Source organism: Chinchilla lanigera, unplaced genomic scaffold (assembly GCF_000276665.1).
Source record: "Chinchilla lanigera isolate Chin_1 unplaced genomic scaffold, ChiLan1.0 scaffold00002, whole genome shotgun sequence".
Classification (NCBI taxonomy): Eukaryota; Metazoa; Chordata; class Mammalia; order Rodentia; family Chinchillidae; genus Chinchilla; species Chinchilla lanigera.
In genome coordinates this window covers 41,814,640-41,834,728 of record NW_004955403.1, presented here as the reverse complement: position 1 = coordinate 41,834,728, position 20,089 = coordinate 41,814,640, and the positions used below count along the sequence as shown (strand labels likewise).

The 20,089-nt window shown below is 35.8% G+C and overlaps 1 protein-coding gene across 1 annotated transcript in view; it reads right to left on the bottom strand.

Moving 5' to 3' along the window:
• Positions 1-20,089, bottom strand: part of Naf1 (nuclear assembly factor 1 ribonucleoprotein) — a gene marked incomplete in the record, with an annotated part of 35,960 nt that overhangs the window by 5,504 nt on the left and 10,367 nt on the right. The window contains 4 exon segments of the mRNA XM_013513571.1: positions 3,618-3,669; positions 5,298-5,458; positions 7,968-8,050; positions 11,190-11,283. Coding sequence (XP_013369025.1) covers positions 3,618-3,669; positions 5,298-5,458; positions 7,968-8,050; positions 11,190-11,283 — 390 coding nt within the window.

The window sequence follows — 20,089 nt, the reverse complement described above, 5'->3', positions numbered from 1 at the left end:
CCTTGCCTTGAACACACTTCTCCCACTGCTCTCAAAACTCTGCTCCCTCTTTTCTAGTTTTATAAGGTGTGATCAAAAATACAGTGAATGCTGCTGGAGCATGCCATCTGACATGGCTCATAAAAAGCTTACAGTGTGTCCTCATCTACTTTATTCACCCAGTCTGCCGTGTGACTGTGGCTCTGCCTCAAAGTGAAAATGACCGGGAAAGGTAACTGCTTTCAGTCTGTTCAGGAAAGAGGCCATGACAGCACAAATGAAGACAATCCCAAAGGACGACTTCCAGAAGTGCTTTGGAAAGCGGCAATCCTCACAGTAAAGGGGAACATTTTGAGGAGACTATTGGCAGTGTGTCTTTCACGTCAATACAATTTTTCTAATTAAAAAATTCACTCTATTTCTGACCACGCTTCACAGATGTTAAAATAGTGGAGGTTTTTTCAAAAATGCCTAGTGTGTCTTCATAACATAGGCCATTAATCAAGCCAAGCAATCCAGGTTTGATTTCATCTCTTAATTCATAGAAAGTTTCAAATCAGTAGCTTTAAAATGCCAATATTTAACAATCTCCAGATATGGGCATTCCTGGTTAGAAGACTGACCTCCCCACATTGATCATTAACACCAGCTGCCAAAGAAAGCAGTTAAGATTAAGCGTATTTCATATACCGCTGCATTCAATATAGAAGTAAAAAAACCTTATTCTATGAGTCGTTCACCCCAAAACATACACATACCCATTATATGCCAGCCTTGTTCTACACTCTTCACAGGATTAATTCTTTACAGGGATACAATATTAATTCCTCTTATAATTTAACTTCAGATATATAGTAAGGCCTATAAATAAAGGGAAAGTAACAATATAAAAAATCATGGGGATGCTTTACAGTCTGGACTGAGGAAGAGGGCTCTCATAAGCAGATGTATGAGGCAAGTTCTATGAGGACATCACACTAGATTAGAAATATAAAATCCACTGTAACTAAGAACTGGGCTTCACTGTTATGGCCTACTAGAAAGGCTTCATGAGCTCTACGACTGGCACCACGTCTTATATTCCAGGTACTGTATTTTTTCATTAACATTGGAAAAGAGATATGCTTCATATAAAGGCTTACTGTTAAAGCCTTTTTATTCTTTTATATTTAAAAGAATAAATATAAAAGTCTATGCATGGAATTTTCAGTATGGCCTAAATGAAATACACTCTAGATCAAATCCTCCATAAGCTAGCAGTCCACAAACCTCAGAACCTATACTTACATTTTTAAATGTCAACTAATATTAGTGTTTTCAAGTGCCTGATGTTTTTACTACTGATCTTAATGTACTAAGATTTTTTTAACTTGGGTAAAATGTGGGATCTGCTAGACACTAGAAAACACAGAGATCAGACAGAAGACATTTTCTTTGAATTGCTCAGTCAAGTGGAAAAACAGACAAACCAATGATATAATGAACAAATACTACGGCTCAGTGCTACAGTACGGGGCTTGATGAAGACAAGAAAGGGAAAGGGAAGACATTTTGCTGTGGATGATCCAAGCTAAATATCTAAGAAGGAGTCAGTCCTGGAAGTAAGGGGCGGGGCAAAGCTTCAGTGAACAAAAACAATATGCGCAGATAGACGCAGGTGCATGCAAGAACATGGTAGGTACAAAAAGTGAAAATATGTTTTGTAAGGCAAATTTAAGTTTTTCCGTAGCAAAATCAGAGAAAATGAATGTTAGTAAAGATTACTGCCACGACTTGTAAGGCCTGTGGCGTCCTGAGAGGGGGCGACGGAGATTAAGAAAAGACAAGGCACATAATAAAAGGAAAGATGGCACCAGGTGGGACACAACGTCTCTGATGGACAGGCAGTGATGCTGTTCCGGCCCCACCATCTTTATTCATACCGAGTAAAAACGGGGAAAGTATGTGACAAGGTTAAAAGTACAAGGTCCCTGTTTTGCTGAGAAGATGGAAAGCTGAACATCTGCAGAGCTCTCTGTGCTGTAGTTCACAGGGAGGAATGCCAAGGTTGGAAACCTGCTGATATATAACTAAGCTAGAGGTCAACTTGTTTGTACAGCCTGCCTCTGGCAGCCCATGTCCCCAGGACTGGCTTTGCTCTAGTCCCAACAACTTGTTCACATGGCTCGCCTCCGGCACTCCATGTTCTCGGAGCTGGCCTTGCTCTAGCCCTGAATGAGTCGTCGATCTCCAGCTCAGCTGCTCCCCACAGATTATTACACCATCTTAAATCACTGTGCACCATCTCCAGAGCAAGAGAAATTTAAAAATTTTAATTGAGAATAGTTAGGCTCCAGTAAATTTTATGCATGCCCAACATTTTCCCAGCTCATAATCTCTACAATTTTCTCTTATATGCAAGCTTCCTATTTTCATAATTTTTTTAGTTTTTAGGTTAAATCTAACGAATTTTAATCTATGATTAATATCAGGTGGCAATTCTGGACTGTAAAATTTTATCAACTATTACAAAATTAAAACATTTCATGATCCATTGTGCCATCTGAAAAAAACCATCAATGAAGCATGGAAGATATAATTCTGTGACTAATCTAATCATCCAATTTCATAAGCAATTAATAACACCATAATTAATAATTTTAACATTTTGGTCTGAAACAAGGGATGTATGAAGAGTATCTTGACATCAAAAGAGATGTACTTTAAGATCTATGCGAATGTTAAACTAACTTAAAGTATATAATTTCTGTAATAAAATAAACATAACAGAATGTTGAGTGAACATAAAAAGCAATAATGGGAATCACATGTACACATTACATTAAGTAGAAAACACTTTCATTTCAATGTACAATAGATACTAAACTAGTATCACTGGTTAAGTGACTCAGACCTGCAAAAAACATCTCTAAGGGTGGAATAAACCTGATTTATGCTTCAGCAAAATTAAAAATTAACACAGACTATGATCTTTGGCATTGTCTGAGACCACCTGAAATAATCAAAGTTACATCTGAAAATACCAGAAAACTATAATACTGTACTAAAACAAATTTTTCAGAACTGAGCTGAACTGAGAATGTGTTTAAAAATTTCCACAGTTAAGCAATTAGTTCCTTACTTACTCACTTATATATTTTTCCCAAGTTAACTTCACACTCCACAAAGACTACACTATCAATCTACCTTGGAGGGTAAAACTATTATCTTTCTAACATAGATACAAAAAGAAAACCAAGTGGCCTCTTTTTAAGAAGGTAAATATATTGTAAAATATGAGGAGGTAGGTAGCCTCTAATGATTTTCTAGCTCCAAAAGAAGGGCAACTTACTAAAAGCATTATAGTAAATGTTCATTTCCCATAACTAACTTATTAAACTGAATAAAATATTTCAAATAATGATATCTACCTTTATTAACAAAGTGTACTGTTATTAACAAATGAGATTAAATCAGAAAATTATGACAGGTGATATGCTAATTATGAAAAATTATTAAAATTACCTACTTGGGGGATATAGCTCAGCCACACAAGCATCTGCCTGACAAGCAAGGGTCCCGAGTTCGATTCCCGGTACCAAAAAAAAAAATAAAATTCCCTATTTGGTAAAATATTGAGTATCAAAACTTATACTCACATCTGGTGGTGGTTCCTGATCATTCTTCCATGATGCATCTGAGCCCCTATCCCTATAAACAAATGAGTCAAAAAATGGTTTATTTGTTTTATTTATTTATTTATTTATTTATTTAGAGACAGGGTCTTGCTATGTAGTTCAGATTAGCCTTGAACTCTTATGTAGTGTCCAGGCTGGCCTCAAACTCACAGCAATCCTCCTGCCTCAGCCTCCCAAGTTCTAGGATGATAGTCGTGTACCACCATGCCTGGCCTCAAAGAAGGGTTTATGGATAAGACTCTGTTAAGTGCTTAGAACAGTATGGAAAATACTAAAGTAGAAGACAGGAGTTCAATCTTTAATTTTGCAATGTATATGAAACTACAAATATATTAAAAAGTAAAAGCATATGTGCTTTTTCTAGCAAAAGATAACAGACCATTTCTAGGTTCTTTACCTTATATGAAGTGAGGTGCTCATGGATACATGTAACTATTAGGACTACGAACTGAAGATGTGAATCCAAGGCTGCAGTATACAGACAGAAGTGCTCTTGCACTTCTACATCCTACACTTTCCTGATACCTGAAGTGTGCATGAAACTGAGTTTAACAAATAAATGTTTGTTCAACATCAACTATATATGAGATTCTGGAGTTTACAGACCTACTAGACAATTTAATTACTAGTGCACCATAAGAAATCAAAATCCACTAACGATCAAATAAAATTCCATGAAGTACTTTTAACAAAGCAGTATGTACAGTATATGTGAAGCTGAGATTAAAAGAGCTTTAATTGGCTGGTGAGCACAAATGGAGCTAAACTGCTCCACCTCAAAGGCAAAGCATTATGCAGTACAGAGGCGGTCCTTGTTTAACTACTGAGTTAGGCTCCCGTGGCTGGGTGGTTAAATGAAAAGGTCACTAAGTGAGGAACTGTATACTGTATGTACATTACCATATTCAAAACAAAGAAATGCTCAAAGGAAACCTCAACCTGACGACTTTTGTATTGTGCCAAAAAAAACCACCACTGAAGCCCTATAAACAAGACATACAGAACTGTAAAAAAGAAAACACAGGTTGTAGGTCTGAACTGTGTGCCTTGGTTTTAGGTCCAAACAGTCCTTAAACTGCTGGGCCACTAAATGGGGAATATTTGTGGTAAATTCCCATAACAGAGCCCCAAGTGCATGGTCAGGAAGTACTCTGGAAGGATGGCCTAACTTCTCAGTCCTTTGCTTTATTTTCACTTCTTTCCATGTGAAGTTCAAATCAAGAAAAGACCGCATTTATTATCTAAAATGTATTTAATAAATACTTTCAGAACACCCTTTCAGTTATCTGTTTTAAGCTATTTTATTGAAGCTAAATATAAGATATACCCACAGCAACATCTTAAAATTCAAAGCAAAATGAAATGTTATTTAAGGCATCATCCTAAAACATTTTAAAATCTTTATGACTTTTATGTTTATTTTTATCAGCAGTTAAAAAAATAAACCTTATGGAGTTTAAATAATAATGTAAATGTTTGCTGTCTATAAAATCTGATAATTTATAGCTTTCCGAGTTTCAGCAGAAAGACCAATGAAGTCCCTGGAAGACAGACCATTTCACTAGAACAAAGTATCAATGAGAATTACTCTTAAAATATAAAACATAAGGCAAAGATCTCATATGTCAACAAAGTACTTACTGTTTAAGTTTGTCTGTGAAAACATACTGGGTAAAATCTTTCGTGGATGGAGCAAAATACATAATCTCCTTTATTTTAATACCTTTTCTTTCAATGTGGTCTGAAGAATTAAACCTCAACACATAAAATGGATGTGCAACAGGTCCAAAAATTTCAAATATCTGTAAAACAGGAGAAATATAAAGACTTCTTTTAACATGTAAAACAATGATTTGGAAGTTAGCAATATGTAAAAACCACCACTGATAATTGCTAAAAGAAGGCGATTTTGTCATTGTTAGAGCAATAAATTATTTATTTTTAACCCCCACAGTGGTAACACCTTTTGTGACACTGAGAATCAAACCCAGGGTGTTTGCACTAAGCTACATCCCAGCCCGTTTTTATTTTTTATTTTGTATCACTGTGGTTAATTAATTCTGTTGACAGTGAGGAAAAGAGGAAAAAGGATGTATAAAAGTTTACTATTGCGGAGGTAAAACTAGTGTCTCAGTTAGATATGCTCATGGTCTAAAAGGGCTTCAATTTCATGTTCTTATCAGTGGTTGGTTTTATAGATACTCTCTAAACCTGTCCCTTCCCCAATTTGAGGAATTATTTCAAAGTGCTTAGATTTATAATTATGTATTTTTGAAACACCTGAATTTACTAAGCTCTCTTAAGTGATATAATATTCACTTCTATCTAGGATTATGCCATATAGCTAGAGCTAGAGGTGTAAATATTACATATTTACGTGCTGCCTTTCAAACACAAAAGACAGAAGAGCTAGCTATTATTAGTCATAATTATAGGTCTGAAAATTTCAAATAAAGCACATGAGGAATATAAAAATGTCTGTTTAGAGGCTTCAATTAGCAAAGTGTTGGGTATTCTGAAATTAAAAACCATAAATGAGCTATTAAGAGTAGGCAACAGTCAGGGGCTGGGGATTTAGCTCAGCGGCAAAAGCGCCTGCTTGGCAAGCGCAAGGTCGTGAGTTCGGTTCCTGGTACCGGAGAAAAACCAAAAAAAAAAAAAAAAAAGAGTAGGCAACAGTCATGAAAAACACAAGCAAAAATTAAGGAAAAAAAATCAGGTTTTTCACATTCAGAGAATCAAGAAATATGTTTTCCTTGCCACTTCTCTGCTATTACTTTCTTGAGGACGAGACATGTTTTGTTTTTTCCAAGACAGAGATTGGTTTCTTAAGAAAGGAGGCCAGATCAGAGCAGCTACTCACAGCATATTCAGACACTCATTTCCTTTTCCTTTCTTCTCGATCCTTAATAGGATTAAGGCCCTACTGTTATCTCTTAACCCCTTACAAAGACACCAGCAGTACATACTGAAGTTTGTACACTATAGAACTCTTCCTGTTAAAAGTTCTGAGACTTGCCTAAGTAACTGAAAGGGGAAAAAAAAAAACACAGCACCATCCTTTAGACACTACAAGTCTTCTTTTCCTTCATGACCTTTTGCAAAAAATTGCAAAAAAATATTATCTCTTGACTCCAGTGAACTTTGGTACCAGCTTTGTAAAAGGGTGACCCACTATTTTGTTAAATTGGCCCATCAACCTATAAAACATATGGAGACGGTAAAAGTGGCAGGACTGATAAAAACCTGGCCTGTTTCTGAGTCAGAAAGCTAGGCGTGATGGTGCACACCTGGAATCCCAGGACACGGGGGAGGTGAGGAAGGATGATGGCCACAAGTTTGAGGCCAGCCTGGGCTACATAATGAATTCAAAGCCAGCCTAAACTACACAGGATGAGACTCTGTTTCAAAAAAAAAAAAAAAAAAAGAAATCTTGCTCATGAATCATACAAGAGTGCAGCAGTAGGAAAAAGTGGAGAAAAGGCAAAGTTAGGTGTGAAAATCTCATAATATACTTTACATATTTGCTTTTTCCTGATTTAACATGAATCACTTACATCTGCTGGAACAGACTGTATAATGTACAGCGGGGAATGCAGAGGTTAATAAAACTATCCTATTTGCCATGAAATGAACACTTGGTTAGTACTTATGTTCTTGATTTTGGAAGGTTTTACATACTTCGTTGTTCAGGATTGCCTACTTGCTAGGTAGGCAATCTTCTCTTCTACACTAAAGATAAATGTGTAGGGCTGTTCCACTAGGAAGATGTTAAAAGGGACTCAAGCATATGCTGGTTCCACGTTCCTAAGTCCTTAGCTTGTGCTTACAGTGATGTCTCCCTCCTGTCATCAAAATCTTTTCCCACCTGGAAGATTCCACTTTGAGTTTCCATCGGAGGAAGCCAAGTCTAAAAAGTGTGAGAGCCACTACTAACAGGGGCTCACAAATCAAAAATGGTTAAGAACTACTGTATTACTCACAGAAAATCTTTACTCAGCTCCAAATGCTGGCAGGAGAGAACTATGTCTTATTCAGTAAGTAGACCTACCACCTAGCAAAGTGCCTAGTAAACATTAGCAGCCAATTGTACATACATATATAATGATTTATATGTGAAAGATGAACAAACAATATTTAACCAATTTAGAGACAGCCAGTAATGAAGAAATTTTAACAGTGTGTTAAAAGTTGAGCTCTAGATTGCTAATGTAGCAAAATTAATAAACCCTGCTTAGGACTAACAGGGAAAGTCAAAAACATCAACCAAAGACATACAATAATTTTTACCATTTGAGTTTTTTAACAAACCTTTCCTGCTGCTTGTCGATCACTTCTAAAAATTACAGTCTCCTCATTAACTGGAGGTAGGTTACTCATAGATTCAATTATTACTGAAAAAGTAAAGAAACAAATGTTACTTCAAGAGTTCATCAGAACATAATATAGAAATACGAAAATTTAGGCTTAATCCCAACATAATTTGAAATAAAATTTGATGAAGAGAAAATATCTCAGTAACTATTCCTCTTCAATGAAAAAAAATTATCAAATAGCACAGGGAAATGGTTTATAAATATTTTAATACAGAAAGCTACAAATTCCAAGAAAAATATTAAACTATAAAACAAAATTCAAGTCACCATTTAAAGTATCTTAACATTTGAGCCATATGTATTTCTGAAGCAATTTTACCAACAGTAGTATCACATTTAATAACAACATTCCCATTCTGTAAGTTAGTCTTGTTTCTCACTCTAGTTCTTTCCTATAAAGTACTGATTATTTCTGAGTAATGAAACAGTTAAATTAATGCTTAATAAAACATTTTATTAGTGTTAATTAAACATTTATTAGTAGTGACAGACTTCACAGTAATTCTTATAATTATATTTAACTTCCCTCCTTAAAAGGCAAGAAAGTATTTTCCCTCGGGGTTAGCGTAGTCTCCAACTCTTCTAAGTGTCACAAGTGCTAATCTACTACTGCAAAGACACCCACACACACACTCAAAGTTCTTAAACAATTAGCAACAAGCAGGAATCCTGCTAAACAGATAATGCCATGTCAACCTGGGGAATGAAATACATGCATTAGCTCAGATTTATTCCAATTAATTTCTACAGCTTATGCTTCTTAGTGCTAAACATACATATAAGTAACAGATCAGGGGTCAATATTTTTTTAATCAAAATCTGTTTCTGAAATAAGGTTGGTAAATAAAGATTAATAATGACAATAGAGTAAAAATTCATTTGTAATCATGACCTCTTCCTAATTCACTTCTCTAAAAATCAAATTACTGAAAACTATGATTACCTAATCCAATGCCCCTATCTTATAGAAAGATTTAAAGGACTCACGATGTCAGCACTAGCACACAGCATCAGAGCCCTGATCTTGAGTTCTAATGCTCTCCACACCACACTATGCCTCTCTTCCTACAGACCCATTCTCTTGTGATGATGATTCCGGGCAGCAGTCATTATCAGGAGTTGTGTCTAAATAAAGCTAAAGAGTCTGTAGCATATATTGACAAAAACTGTCAAAAGCTCTCAAACTCATACTCTGAAAGCATGCACCAGGACGTGGTGGCGAAGCTATGGCACCTGCGCCACAGCAGGCTGTACCGCTGAAAGCTCTAAAGGTTAGCCATCACTGCACTAGGACAAGATCATGAATTCTGCGGTATTTCTCAGCTTCTATTTTGATGGGTAATAACTAACTAGCCTCTTGTATTTTCCAAACTAAAGCAAAACAAATAAAAACACAGGATGGCATGTAGAACTACAGAGTACAATGCCAAACGTGCATTTTTTGTCTTAAAATTCTTATTTGAAGTCACAGATTTTTTGTTTGTTTGTTTGTTTTTTGGGTTTTCTCCGGTACCGGGAATCGAACTCACGACCTTGCGCATGCCAGGCAGGCGCTTTTGCCGCTGAGCTAAATCCCCAGCCCCTGAAGTCACAGATTTTTTATGCCTAATGTACTAGTATTTATTCTTTTTTGTAATTTGGTTAAAATGATGTTACAGTTTATGCTTTCAAAATACAATAGTATATGATAGTAGCACATACTGATTTTGATTTTTCTTTTCTCTTTATTACTCCCAGGTTAGAATTTTGGGAGTAAGGTTAGCTTTTTATAGCATATTAGTCATAATAGTATCGTTAAAAAGCATTATTCCAAGTGTCACGTAATTGACATCTATTTCCTTGAAGATCAGTATTACGACCTACAATTTATCTGTATACACCAAATCTAACAAATACTCCATTGATATAACTAAGCCATAGTTATCTGTTTGATTTGTCTATGCATATTATTAAATGCCATGAAGAAATTTAAGTACTAAGAAATGTGATAACCTGGAAATGATGTTGTTTCAATAAGCAGGATTTTTGTAAGACATTTCACTTTAATTTACATTTTAACTAAAATGTATAAATTACAAAATTATGGTAAGCACTAATTTTTTTAAAAATACTGACATGAACACCATTAGGAAAGATAAAAAGATAAAGTCCTATTTCAACCAATGACTCATATAACTGATCACAGAATAAATGACTTGAATTCTTCTGTGTTGTTAGGGTCTGCAAACTAAGAGGGCTCATGAACAATTTAGCTCCTTTTCCTCATTCAAAAGTCCTATGACTCTATCAGCTTCATTCTCAGCTGTATCTTACTATGGGAGCTAATGGTACCCACATTAATGTTAAGGCCTCTCACATAACTAAACCTAAGAAATCTAAAATAACCAGTCATCTCCGTATCATGTTATTAATTAAATCAAAAAACTTCCTGATTTATGTGTTTATAAGAGAAAATCAAATATGACAAATAGAACGGCCCCTCCAACAATATCTACACTCTAATCCCTGACATGTGAATGTCATCTTACATTTTAAAAGAAACACTGCCGATTGCTAAGGTTAAAAACCCTGTGATGGAAGAAACTGCTTAATCTAGGAGTCCTTAAAAGCAGAAAATTTTCCAGCATTTTCAGAAGGAGATGCAATAAAAAAGGGTCCAAGAGAAATGTTACATTACTGGTTTTAAAGATGAAGGCAGGCAGCCAGGAGCCAAGAAGTGTGGGCAGGGTTTAGAATAAAACAGGAACAAGGAAATGGATTCTCCCAAGAGCCCACAAAAAGGAGCTTAGCCCTGCTGGAGACCTTGATTTTAGCCCACTGAGATCCAAAGACCCGTATCAGACTTGCAGTCTACAGAACCGTAAGGTAATAAATTTGTGCTACTGCAGGTCACTAAATCTGTGGTCATGTTTTAACAGCAATACAAAACTAATAAAGAAAATTCTGAAGACGTCAGTATAAACAAACTTCTCACTTTTATATAGAAACTATGTATTATATGTAAGTAAAAATTGAAGTTTATTCCTTCAAGCTTAATTACTGTAAAATGAAGTGTTATTACATATTTCAAAGGTAATAACTAGTCATAAAGACCTTAACTTGATTATTAGTTCATGCTTGGACATACCAATTTTTGTTAATGATGCTATTTACATACCTAATTGTTCAATAATACTTGAAACCATCCCAAAGGGCTTTAATTCAATATCTTCAGGCAAAATAACAGTGAGTTCTTCAACAGAAGGTAGTTCCTATAATATAAAAAAGTATTAATCTTCCTCTAGCTTAGATCTAATTTAATTTAATTTTTATTTTTAAGTACCAGAAATCTAACTCAGGACCTTGCACTTGCCAGGCAGGTGCTGTGCCACTAAGCTACATCCCCTGCCCTTAGGTTCAATTTTAAAAGTGACAATTATTTTCTATTTGATGTGCTAAATGCTTAAAACATGTCTTTAACAGTATCCTTTCTAGTAGCTACAGACTTCTGATAGCAATTCTCCCACTTCAATGACTTAATGGACAGATGTAGAACACACACGCTAAATTCAGTTAGACTAAGAATACAGACCCAAGTACCATTCTAGGTATTTTCCAGTCACAGTATGACAAGATACTCTCCTCCCTTTTTAAGGGAAAAATTAAGGAATCCAGAGAGATCCCACTTGGAGAGAAGTAATTCTACTGGTAAGGGCAATTCCTCCTGAGGAGAGTTCTTTCTCTGAACTGCATTGCTAATCAGTTAATTAATTCATTGTGATTAAATAGAATACCCAAGCAGCAATCTTTTCTGCGGTTTTGTGAAGATGTTAAGTTTGGCCTCTTCAGGAAAAAGGCAATGGCACCTTTTATCAAACACAGAACTAGGAACAGAATGCAGCATGTAAAAGCATGAAGGTGTGACCTGATACTTCCTCTCTTTACCTTTCCCTTTCTTTGACTATAGATTTCCCTTTCTTTGACTGAGTTATAAACTGCATCTCAGTTGCTACATAGAAACTACATATTAAAGCAGAGACGAGAAATCTAAGAATAGAACTGTCCTTCGCCTTTAGATTCAATAAACAGCTTTCTGTCCTTGACCCACGCCAAATGATATTACCTCTTAAAAGGAAGTTCTTCCTGAAGAAGGCCAAAGGCGCAAGGACCCTGCCAGTGGCACATCGGAAGTTAATTTCAGAGGATAACTTTTGTTATCAGTCTATGTATCTTTACCTATGCAGATATAAACTTCACATTTCTAATTTGAAAATACTAAGTGTTCACATTTAATGCTACCCTTCTCATGCTTATCATATCCCCATCTTTCTACATCAAAACATAAAAATCGGTAAATTTTTATTTAACATTGTATTCTGCTGTACAATTGTACCATGATGTAACACAGCAACACCTGATACATGTAGTGGCCCTTTTTGAATTTTTACCATTACACACAACAACATATGTAAGAATATTTACCGTAACTTCTGTGATAAATTATTTAAGTGGACCTACTAAACAAGTACAAATATTTCACACTTGAGAAATACTGCTGTTTATTTTCAAAATACTATCATTTCAATCTTCCACAAATGATGTATGAGACTATGTCACACCCTGCCATTACTGAGAAATAAGCTAAAATCTCTGCCACTCTGACAAATATAAAATAGTATCTTTTTTTAATCTGAACTTCCTCCTCACTAAGAAGAAAAACTGGACATCACTGCACATTTCCAGGCCACTTATACATGTTTATGAACTGTACATTTTTTGTGCTTATATTTTAGAAAGTTTATTAATTTGTAAGTCAACTTTGGATTTTTAAGGAATTTTTGGGGGGGACACAAGGAATTAAACTCAGTACCTTGGCGCTTGCCAGGTAGGCACTTATGTCACTGAGCTATATTCCTGGCCTTCTTAAGGAAATTTGTCTTCACCAAACATGCAGCAAATGTCTTCTACCACCCCATCACTTTTTGTTTTTAGTATTTAAATTGATTTAATGAAACTTGGTTCTAATCAAATATATCCATGCTTTATTTGGGCTTTGGAAAATTCCACTGTTATATTTACATAAATGATAGTTGTGAGATTATTTAAAACATTCTCTACTGTTTTCGTCATTTCTCTAGTTTCATTTTTAATATCTGCATGTTTGGGCCACTCACAATTTTATTCTTGTATGAAAATAAGGCAGAGATTAGCTTTATCTCTATCTAAATTAATTAGCCAATAATCCCCACAGGTTGTAGACCACTCTGCCTTTCCTCCTATCATCCTGTAAACCAAGCTTTAACAGGTACTAAATGTACTTACACACTCATATTTTTGGTTTTTTTTTACCAAAATCTCCATTTGGCTTAATTGATCTATGTCACTGTCAGAACTAAATCAGTTTAACATGTGAGGCTTTCACATGTTTCAGCAATATTTGGGAAAAAAGGCTAGTTCCCCTACTGAATCCATCGATATTTTTCTCTTTAGAACTCTTTTTACTATACTCACTTTTATTTTACTAGATAAAACGTTAGAAACACTACATTGTATTCATGCTGTTAGGATTGATCAAGATCACATTATATTTGTCTCTGCATAGATCTTACAAAGCATTTCAAGCTATCGTATATATTCAGCTGATTTCAAGCTATTTCCCACATTACTTGCTATTATAAATGGATTGTAAGGAATTATTTGAACAAAAGAAAACATGCTGAAATTGACTGCTAGTGATTTGTATGTTCAGTATATAATCATATTTTCAAATAATAAGCCATCCTTTTCAGCAGTAGTACATCATACTTTTCACTACTGAAATGATATTGGCTGGTATTTCCAGAAATTTCATGCATCAAGCAACTGTGATGACAGTAGGCATGAAGTCTAATTCTATCAGTAATGTTGCAAATGTTAAGCATAATAATGCATTTTGACTGGAATTATTTTAATAGGGTTACAAAGTGTAAATCTATTCCTATATGGTTTTTAAAACCAGAAATGACTAGAGAACTCTATCAAATGTTTTTTCATCATTTTGAGATCATTATATGAGGCTAACTTTCTGTGGGTTGAGCAAGCTCAGTCTACAGGGTCTGATGCAGTCCCAATGGTCTGCTCTAAGGAGGATGTGCATAAGGAAAAAAATAAAGTATTTGTCCCCAAAATACTTGTAGTAAGGCAGGCATTCACTCTTAATGTCAGACAGTATTTGTCAGGCCCCCTTAATTCCTGTTGCTATCTGGTTTCTGATCTATGTATTAGAAGAATGAAAAATTGTGGCCACAAATGGAGAAGATTTCTGATACTGTGTAGAAACAAATTCAGAGAAAAAACTGACATCGCTATCTATGATCACATTATATAGTACTTCCAATTCTTGTTCACTAGTCCTAACCTGCACCATAGGAACTTACAGTTTCAAAAGACCAGTGAAAGCATTCGGCTGCATCTTGATAATAAAAACCTACCTACAGAAGTGATGGATGTAAGATACCAATTCAAAACATTCTGCAGAACACAGGAGATATATAATGGACTAAATACTGCATACAAAACAAACAAGAGGTAAGTAAATGAAACCAGCCTTGTACAGTTCCAAGGTGGGAGCCTTCAGTTCACCTCAGAAACACCAGTTAGGTTGAGAAGCACATACTTGCTATGAAAATGGCAGGTGTTTGGGGCACCGAATCAAGGGAATGTAGAGCATTTGTTTCCTTTAAATGAGCATGGGAGGAGAGGACAACAAAGCAGGAAAAACATTCCAAACTCTGTTGACAAGAACTCACCCAAGAGACGTGCTTTCCAAGAAGCAACACCTGAAAGGTTCAGTGGGGGACAGACTTCTCAAAGATTTGAAAACCAAGTTCCTCAGATCACCTTGTCAGATGGGGCAGTAAGATCCTGCCTTGCTCTTTAGATGTGAAATGCTGCCACTTCTTTCCAAATTGCTAAATCAAAAAAGTGTCACACCACTATCAAGCCTATTAAATTCTTCACCAAATTATCTCCTTCAAATAATATTATTGTGTAATAACTGTTTACTTCCTTGCTTATTGTCCACTTTCCAAAATGGACAGACAATAAAGCTGGTAATAAGCAGAAGCTAGCCAGCCATGCTCATTGCTGCGCACCCAGAAGGAAGGCTAGCGTCAAGCTGGTGCTCATTATGTATTTATGAAATGAATGAGCCCACCTTATCCGAGAGCTAACCAAAAATCTCCCAAGTCAAAGTCTTTTAGTGAAAGAAGAAATCAGATCATGAAAATATAATTAAATACAGAATAGTCACAGAATGAGAAAGACCTGAACCCAAGCTTCCCAAAAAGAAAATTAAAAAGTAATTCATAAAGTAATTAGTCTTCAAAGGAACCTTAAGTCCTTAGGACTGATGCATAGGTAGCCCTGATTTATAGTAGCAAACACTATTACAATGATTATATTAACTCCTGGCTCCCTGATAACACAGCAGCCCCTTGTAAGATATTAAGTAAACTCAGCTGCATAATCTGCTCTACAGGGAAAAAAACAAAAACATAAACATAATCACTTCAGATTTTTTTTCTGTTTTTTGAGTCTGAGTAGATGATTCTGAGGAGACAGTTTCCTCACAGAGTCTCTAGACTGCCCAGGCTGGACTTGAACTTGCAGTCCTCCTGCCTTAGCTTCCCAGCATGCTGGATTACAGGTACGCAACATCAAGGCTTCTATCACTTTGTTTTTTTATGTGTGGGGAAAGGGTAGGTACACATGATAAAGGAGAGAAACATACAGATACCAGTAAAGGAAAAAAAATGGCCAGGACACATACTGAAGGGCATCATCATTTTGACACTGTACATGGGATTTGAAAAATCAAAAGGAAAAGGCATACTAAGAAACCAAGAAACAAAAGTGGAGATAATGATGAAGACTGAAAAAGAAGTGTCTTCATCACATGATAAGCAAAATCCATGTGTACTAAAAATTAAAGATAAGACTAATGCACGTTAGGAAGACTAAGGTGTGAGCCTGGATTACCTTGTCAAGAAGGATGAGCAATGGGCAGACAGCTTGCATTTTAGAGACCCCATACAAGACAATAACGACATTAAATTAACTGAAATGAAATAAAATAAAAAAAATTCAGCCTCCTTATACTTGCCACATTAAAAATGCTCCACACCTTGAGTTTTAAAGACAACATGGATATAAAACATTCTCATTACTGCTCAATGTTTACGGGCTCAGAAAGATGGACGGGGCAACACCGACATTCTCACTCATCAAAAGAGCCTTCATTAGAAAACACATCCCCATCCTCCATCCACTTCCAGCCACTGGAGCACATACAGTTTTAGGACACTGTAACTGCACATGTCATATCACCGTGATTCTTTTTTTCTTGCTTTTTGTTTTTTGAGACAATGGGATCAAACCCAGAGCCTTCACAATGAGCTATATTCGCAGCTCCTTTTATTTTAAGTCAGGGTTTCATTAAGTCACTCAGTTTGTCTAAACCGGGCTTCAACTTGGAATTGCCCAGCCTTAGACTCTCAGAGTGCTGGGACTACAGCATGTGCCACCACACCCAGAGGACCATGGGGTCTTAATGACAACGTAAACACATCACCTGGGAAATGCAGATTGGTGAGGAATTTATAGAAGGAAATGCAACTAAATACTTGTTTTGGATGTACATTATCTAGGACTACAGATAAATATGTATAATGTCATTTAAATAGAATAAATATTGTAAAATGTTTGCTGATGTAAAATCATAAGAAAAGTGAAAGTTTTTTAGGGCATATTTATTCAGTATTTCTGTATGTAACAACAAGGAGTATTCAAGAATTGATATTAGCAGCCTAAAAAAAGCTGCATAGAAATCCAAAATTGCCACACACAGCCTTTAGCAAATGAACTACTAAAACTCAATATACTAAAAAATTCAGTCACTTATTTCCTTCACAGTCCCAAAACACTTTTTAAAAGAGGCAATATAGTCTTAAGAAAATACATTTTTAAATGTATTTAAAAGCTTTTTAAAGCTTACATTAGCTGATACATAAATCCTTCACATGAGGACAGATGCTACATTATTATTATTCATAAAGTAATTAGAAAGCTCAAATGATCAGAATCCAATGTGCTAGGCAGGCTGCTACTAAAAACACACTAACTGAATATTCTGCATCCGCTCTTCCTCATGTATCAAGTCTAGTAATATTTTACCAAATTATCATGCTGCTTTTCCTTCTCTGACAGATTACTAATATTTTATTTATTTGTTTACTATCCATTTTCCTAAGTAGACGATAAATCCAACAATAGCTAGGACCCAACCACTGATATGTCCCGAGGCAAGTCACTTTGTTATCTGTAAGTAATGAGGAACCTGAGCAAAAGTTCTAAATAGAACAAAATAATTGCTAAGATTCTGTGATAACTAACACAATAGAAAATGCAAGATTCTAACCATACTTCTGAAATATCCATGAAAGAATCACTGCCCTTGTAAGAATACTATTATATTCTGACTCTCTTGCATGGCCTACGAGGATGCATAGTTAAGCAACCTACTCAAATGACTAGCACACATTAAAAAATCTATCTTATTAAAAATTAAATTATAGACACATTAGTCAAAAAAGGAGTACATACAACTTCCAGTACAAAAATAGGAGGAGCTATTAAAAGTGCCCTTCAAGAAGATGACATTCATTCTTCACAATAGCCATGACTTCTCTAGCTCCTTCGAGAGTCTACTATTGGAAAAAAAAATGAATAATCAGATGCCCTTTCAAGGTAAAATTATCTAAAAAAAAACCTTGATTTAGATTTTCACTTACAAAGACTGAATACAGGCAGGAGAGGGTGGTTGGGGAAGGACTCAGACATTTCAAATAAAAATTAACCCCTTCCTTTTAGTACTCATTTGGGGAGAACTGAGAAAAGCGGGGAAAGGTAGAATGAAATTATCTGACCCCTTTTCTCTATTATGTAAAAATGGACAACATGCACACAGCAGCCAATTACCTGATGCTATTAGGTGAGCCTTCACTTTTCAGATATGGTTGGAAAGTAGGATCCAATCCCTGGAGTGAGAGCCAAGATTGGAATTTTTTTTTCCTATGGCTGGTAAAACATTGGAAAAAAATGGATTAGGTCTCTACACTTCGTCACCTATGACTAAGCTTCTTCTCCAAGGAAGAAGCTAGATTTCCATGAAATTCAGCTATTCTTTAGGTATCACTAATAAGCATTAATTTATCTACCCTGTTGTATAAGGAGCTAAACTTAGACCAGTCCATTAAACATTTTCACCTAAAATATTAAAGTGAACAATTCTGTAAAATGCCTTTATATTTTTAATGTTTTCATCCTCCCTCTCTCTGAAACTGTCACAAAAACAAAGTTCATAAAAATATCCTCAAAAATCAACTGAAATATAAAATTGAAATGAAATTATAATCTCAAGAGAAAAGAAACTTTGAGCAATTTAACTAAGAGTATACCTTTCATATTAACTGAGGCAGTTATATATCACCAACTCTAAGATACTAACGATATACATCACTAACAGGAAATAACTGTTAAGTGCTGTAGATTATTAGCCAAAATTTTTCTGCAATGTTAAAAAGTGACAAAAGGGCTCAATAATTGACAATATTAGCTATATGGATTATAAATGAATGAATAAAGTAACAGACATTCCCTGAACTCTTACAATGGAATCAACCTTGAGAACAATTGTCATGTGACAGACCTAGCCCCTTCCCTGGCAATTTTCACTTGTTCTTTGCTTGTCACCTTTCCATCCACAGCCTACCCATCTTTCAATCTGGGTTCAAGCCCCTATGCCTTCAGCATTGCCACTGAAAAAAAGTACAACATTTAGTACCATACCGAGTACCTGAAACACCCCTTTTGTCTTCCCAAAACTCTTGCCAAGTTAGGGGACATTGTAAGCTGACAGACCAGACTGTGCGGTAACTATTACCTAAAGGATACTGGGCAAACTATTACCTAAAGGGTCCTGGGCAAACTAGCAAGATCTGCAAAAATTGCCTTCTTGCCTGCATGCTAAATTAGGTGTACCTTGGAATGCCGGTCATGCAGAGCAAGCTAACGATATTACTGTGTATGTAAGCCTAATCTATAACTACTCCCCAAACATTCCTACCCACTTTCTACAATCCACTCACCCCCTAAAAGTAAAGCCACAGAACAGAGCACCGTGATGAGGGCAAATGTTACAGTTCAGCCAGTCACTGCTCCATTAAAAGACTGTACTTCTAGTGACTTCCTGTACTGTTGACACATTAACCCACCTGCCATTGGACACTTCCTGTCCAGCTCACCACTATCAGAACCCATCCTTTTCTGCTACTGAGCTTCAGTTAACCCCAACCTGTCCAATTAGCACCTTAATAAACCTTATCTTGAACAAACCATCTCCAGGTTCTTCCTTCAGTCCCTTGGGAACCTCCACTGCCCTACACAGAGGAGGAGCCACCTTCCTTAACCACTGCAGTGCAATCATACAAATTCTTACATGCAGTATCATTCTTCTAACATTCTCTCTCATGAATTCTCTGGTGTTACTTTTCTTTCTGCCTAAGTGTGGCTATGCTCACACTCCAACTACATTCCTCACATTTTTCTTTATCCTCTACAGTGATCAACATAACCCCCTTATTAAAATCTACTGGCCAATGGGGGAATCTAATATATGGAATGTTTCTGTATAATAATCATATGTACACACAGGACATATATGGCTGCTCTGATGAAAAAAACAGTATTTGAAGTTTAAAGAATCATTCATGTTTCATATAAGCTATTTTCAACATTAAAGTACAAAATTTTAACTTTTAAAAGATCTAAGTATTGAAGACCACTAACAATGAAAAATCTACCATCTTTTCAAGCATATTAAGTTGCTGCTTATCTCTGTGGCATATTAAGAATGATAGTAACTGGTCTGATTCCCGGGGCTCCAAGAAGAACTCGACAACTGCATTCATCTGCTACCACTGTTAAAAGCCAGGCCACCTCAAGAGGAACTGCCCTAAGAGGCCCCATGGGCCATGCCCT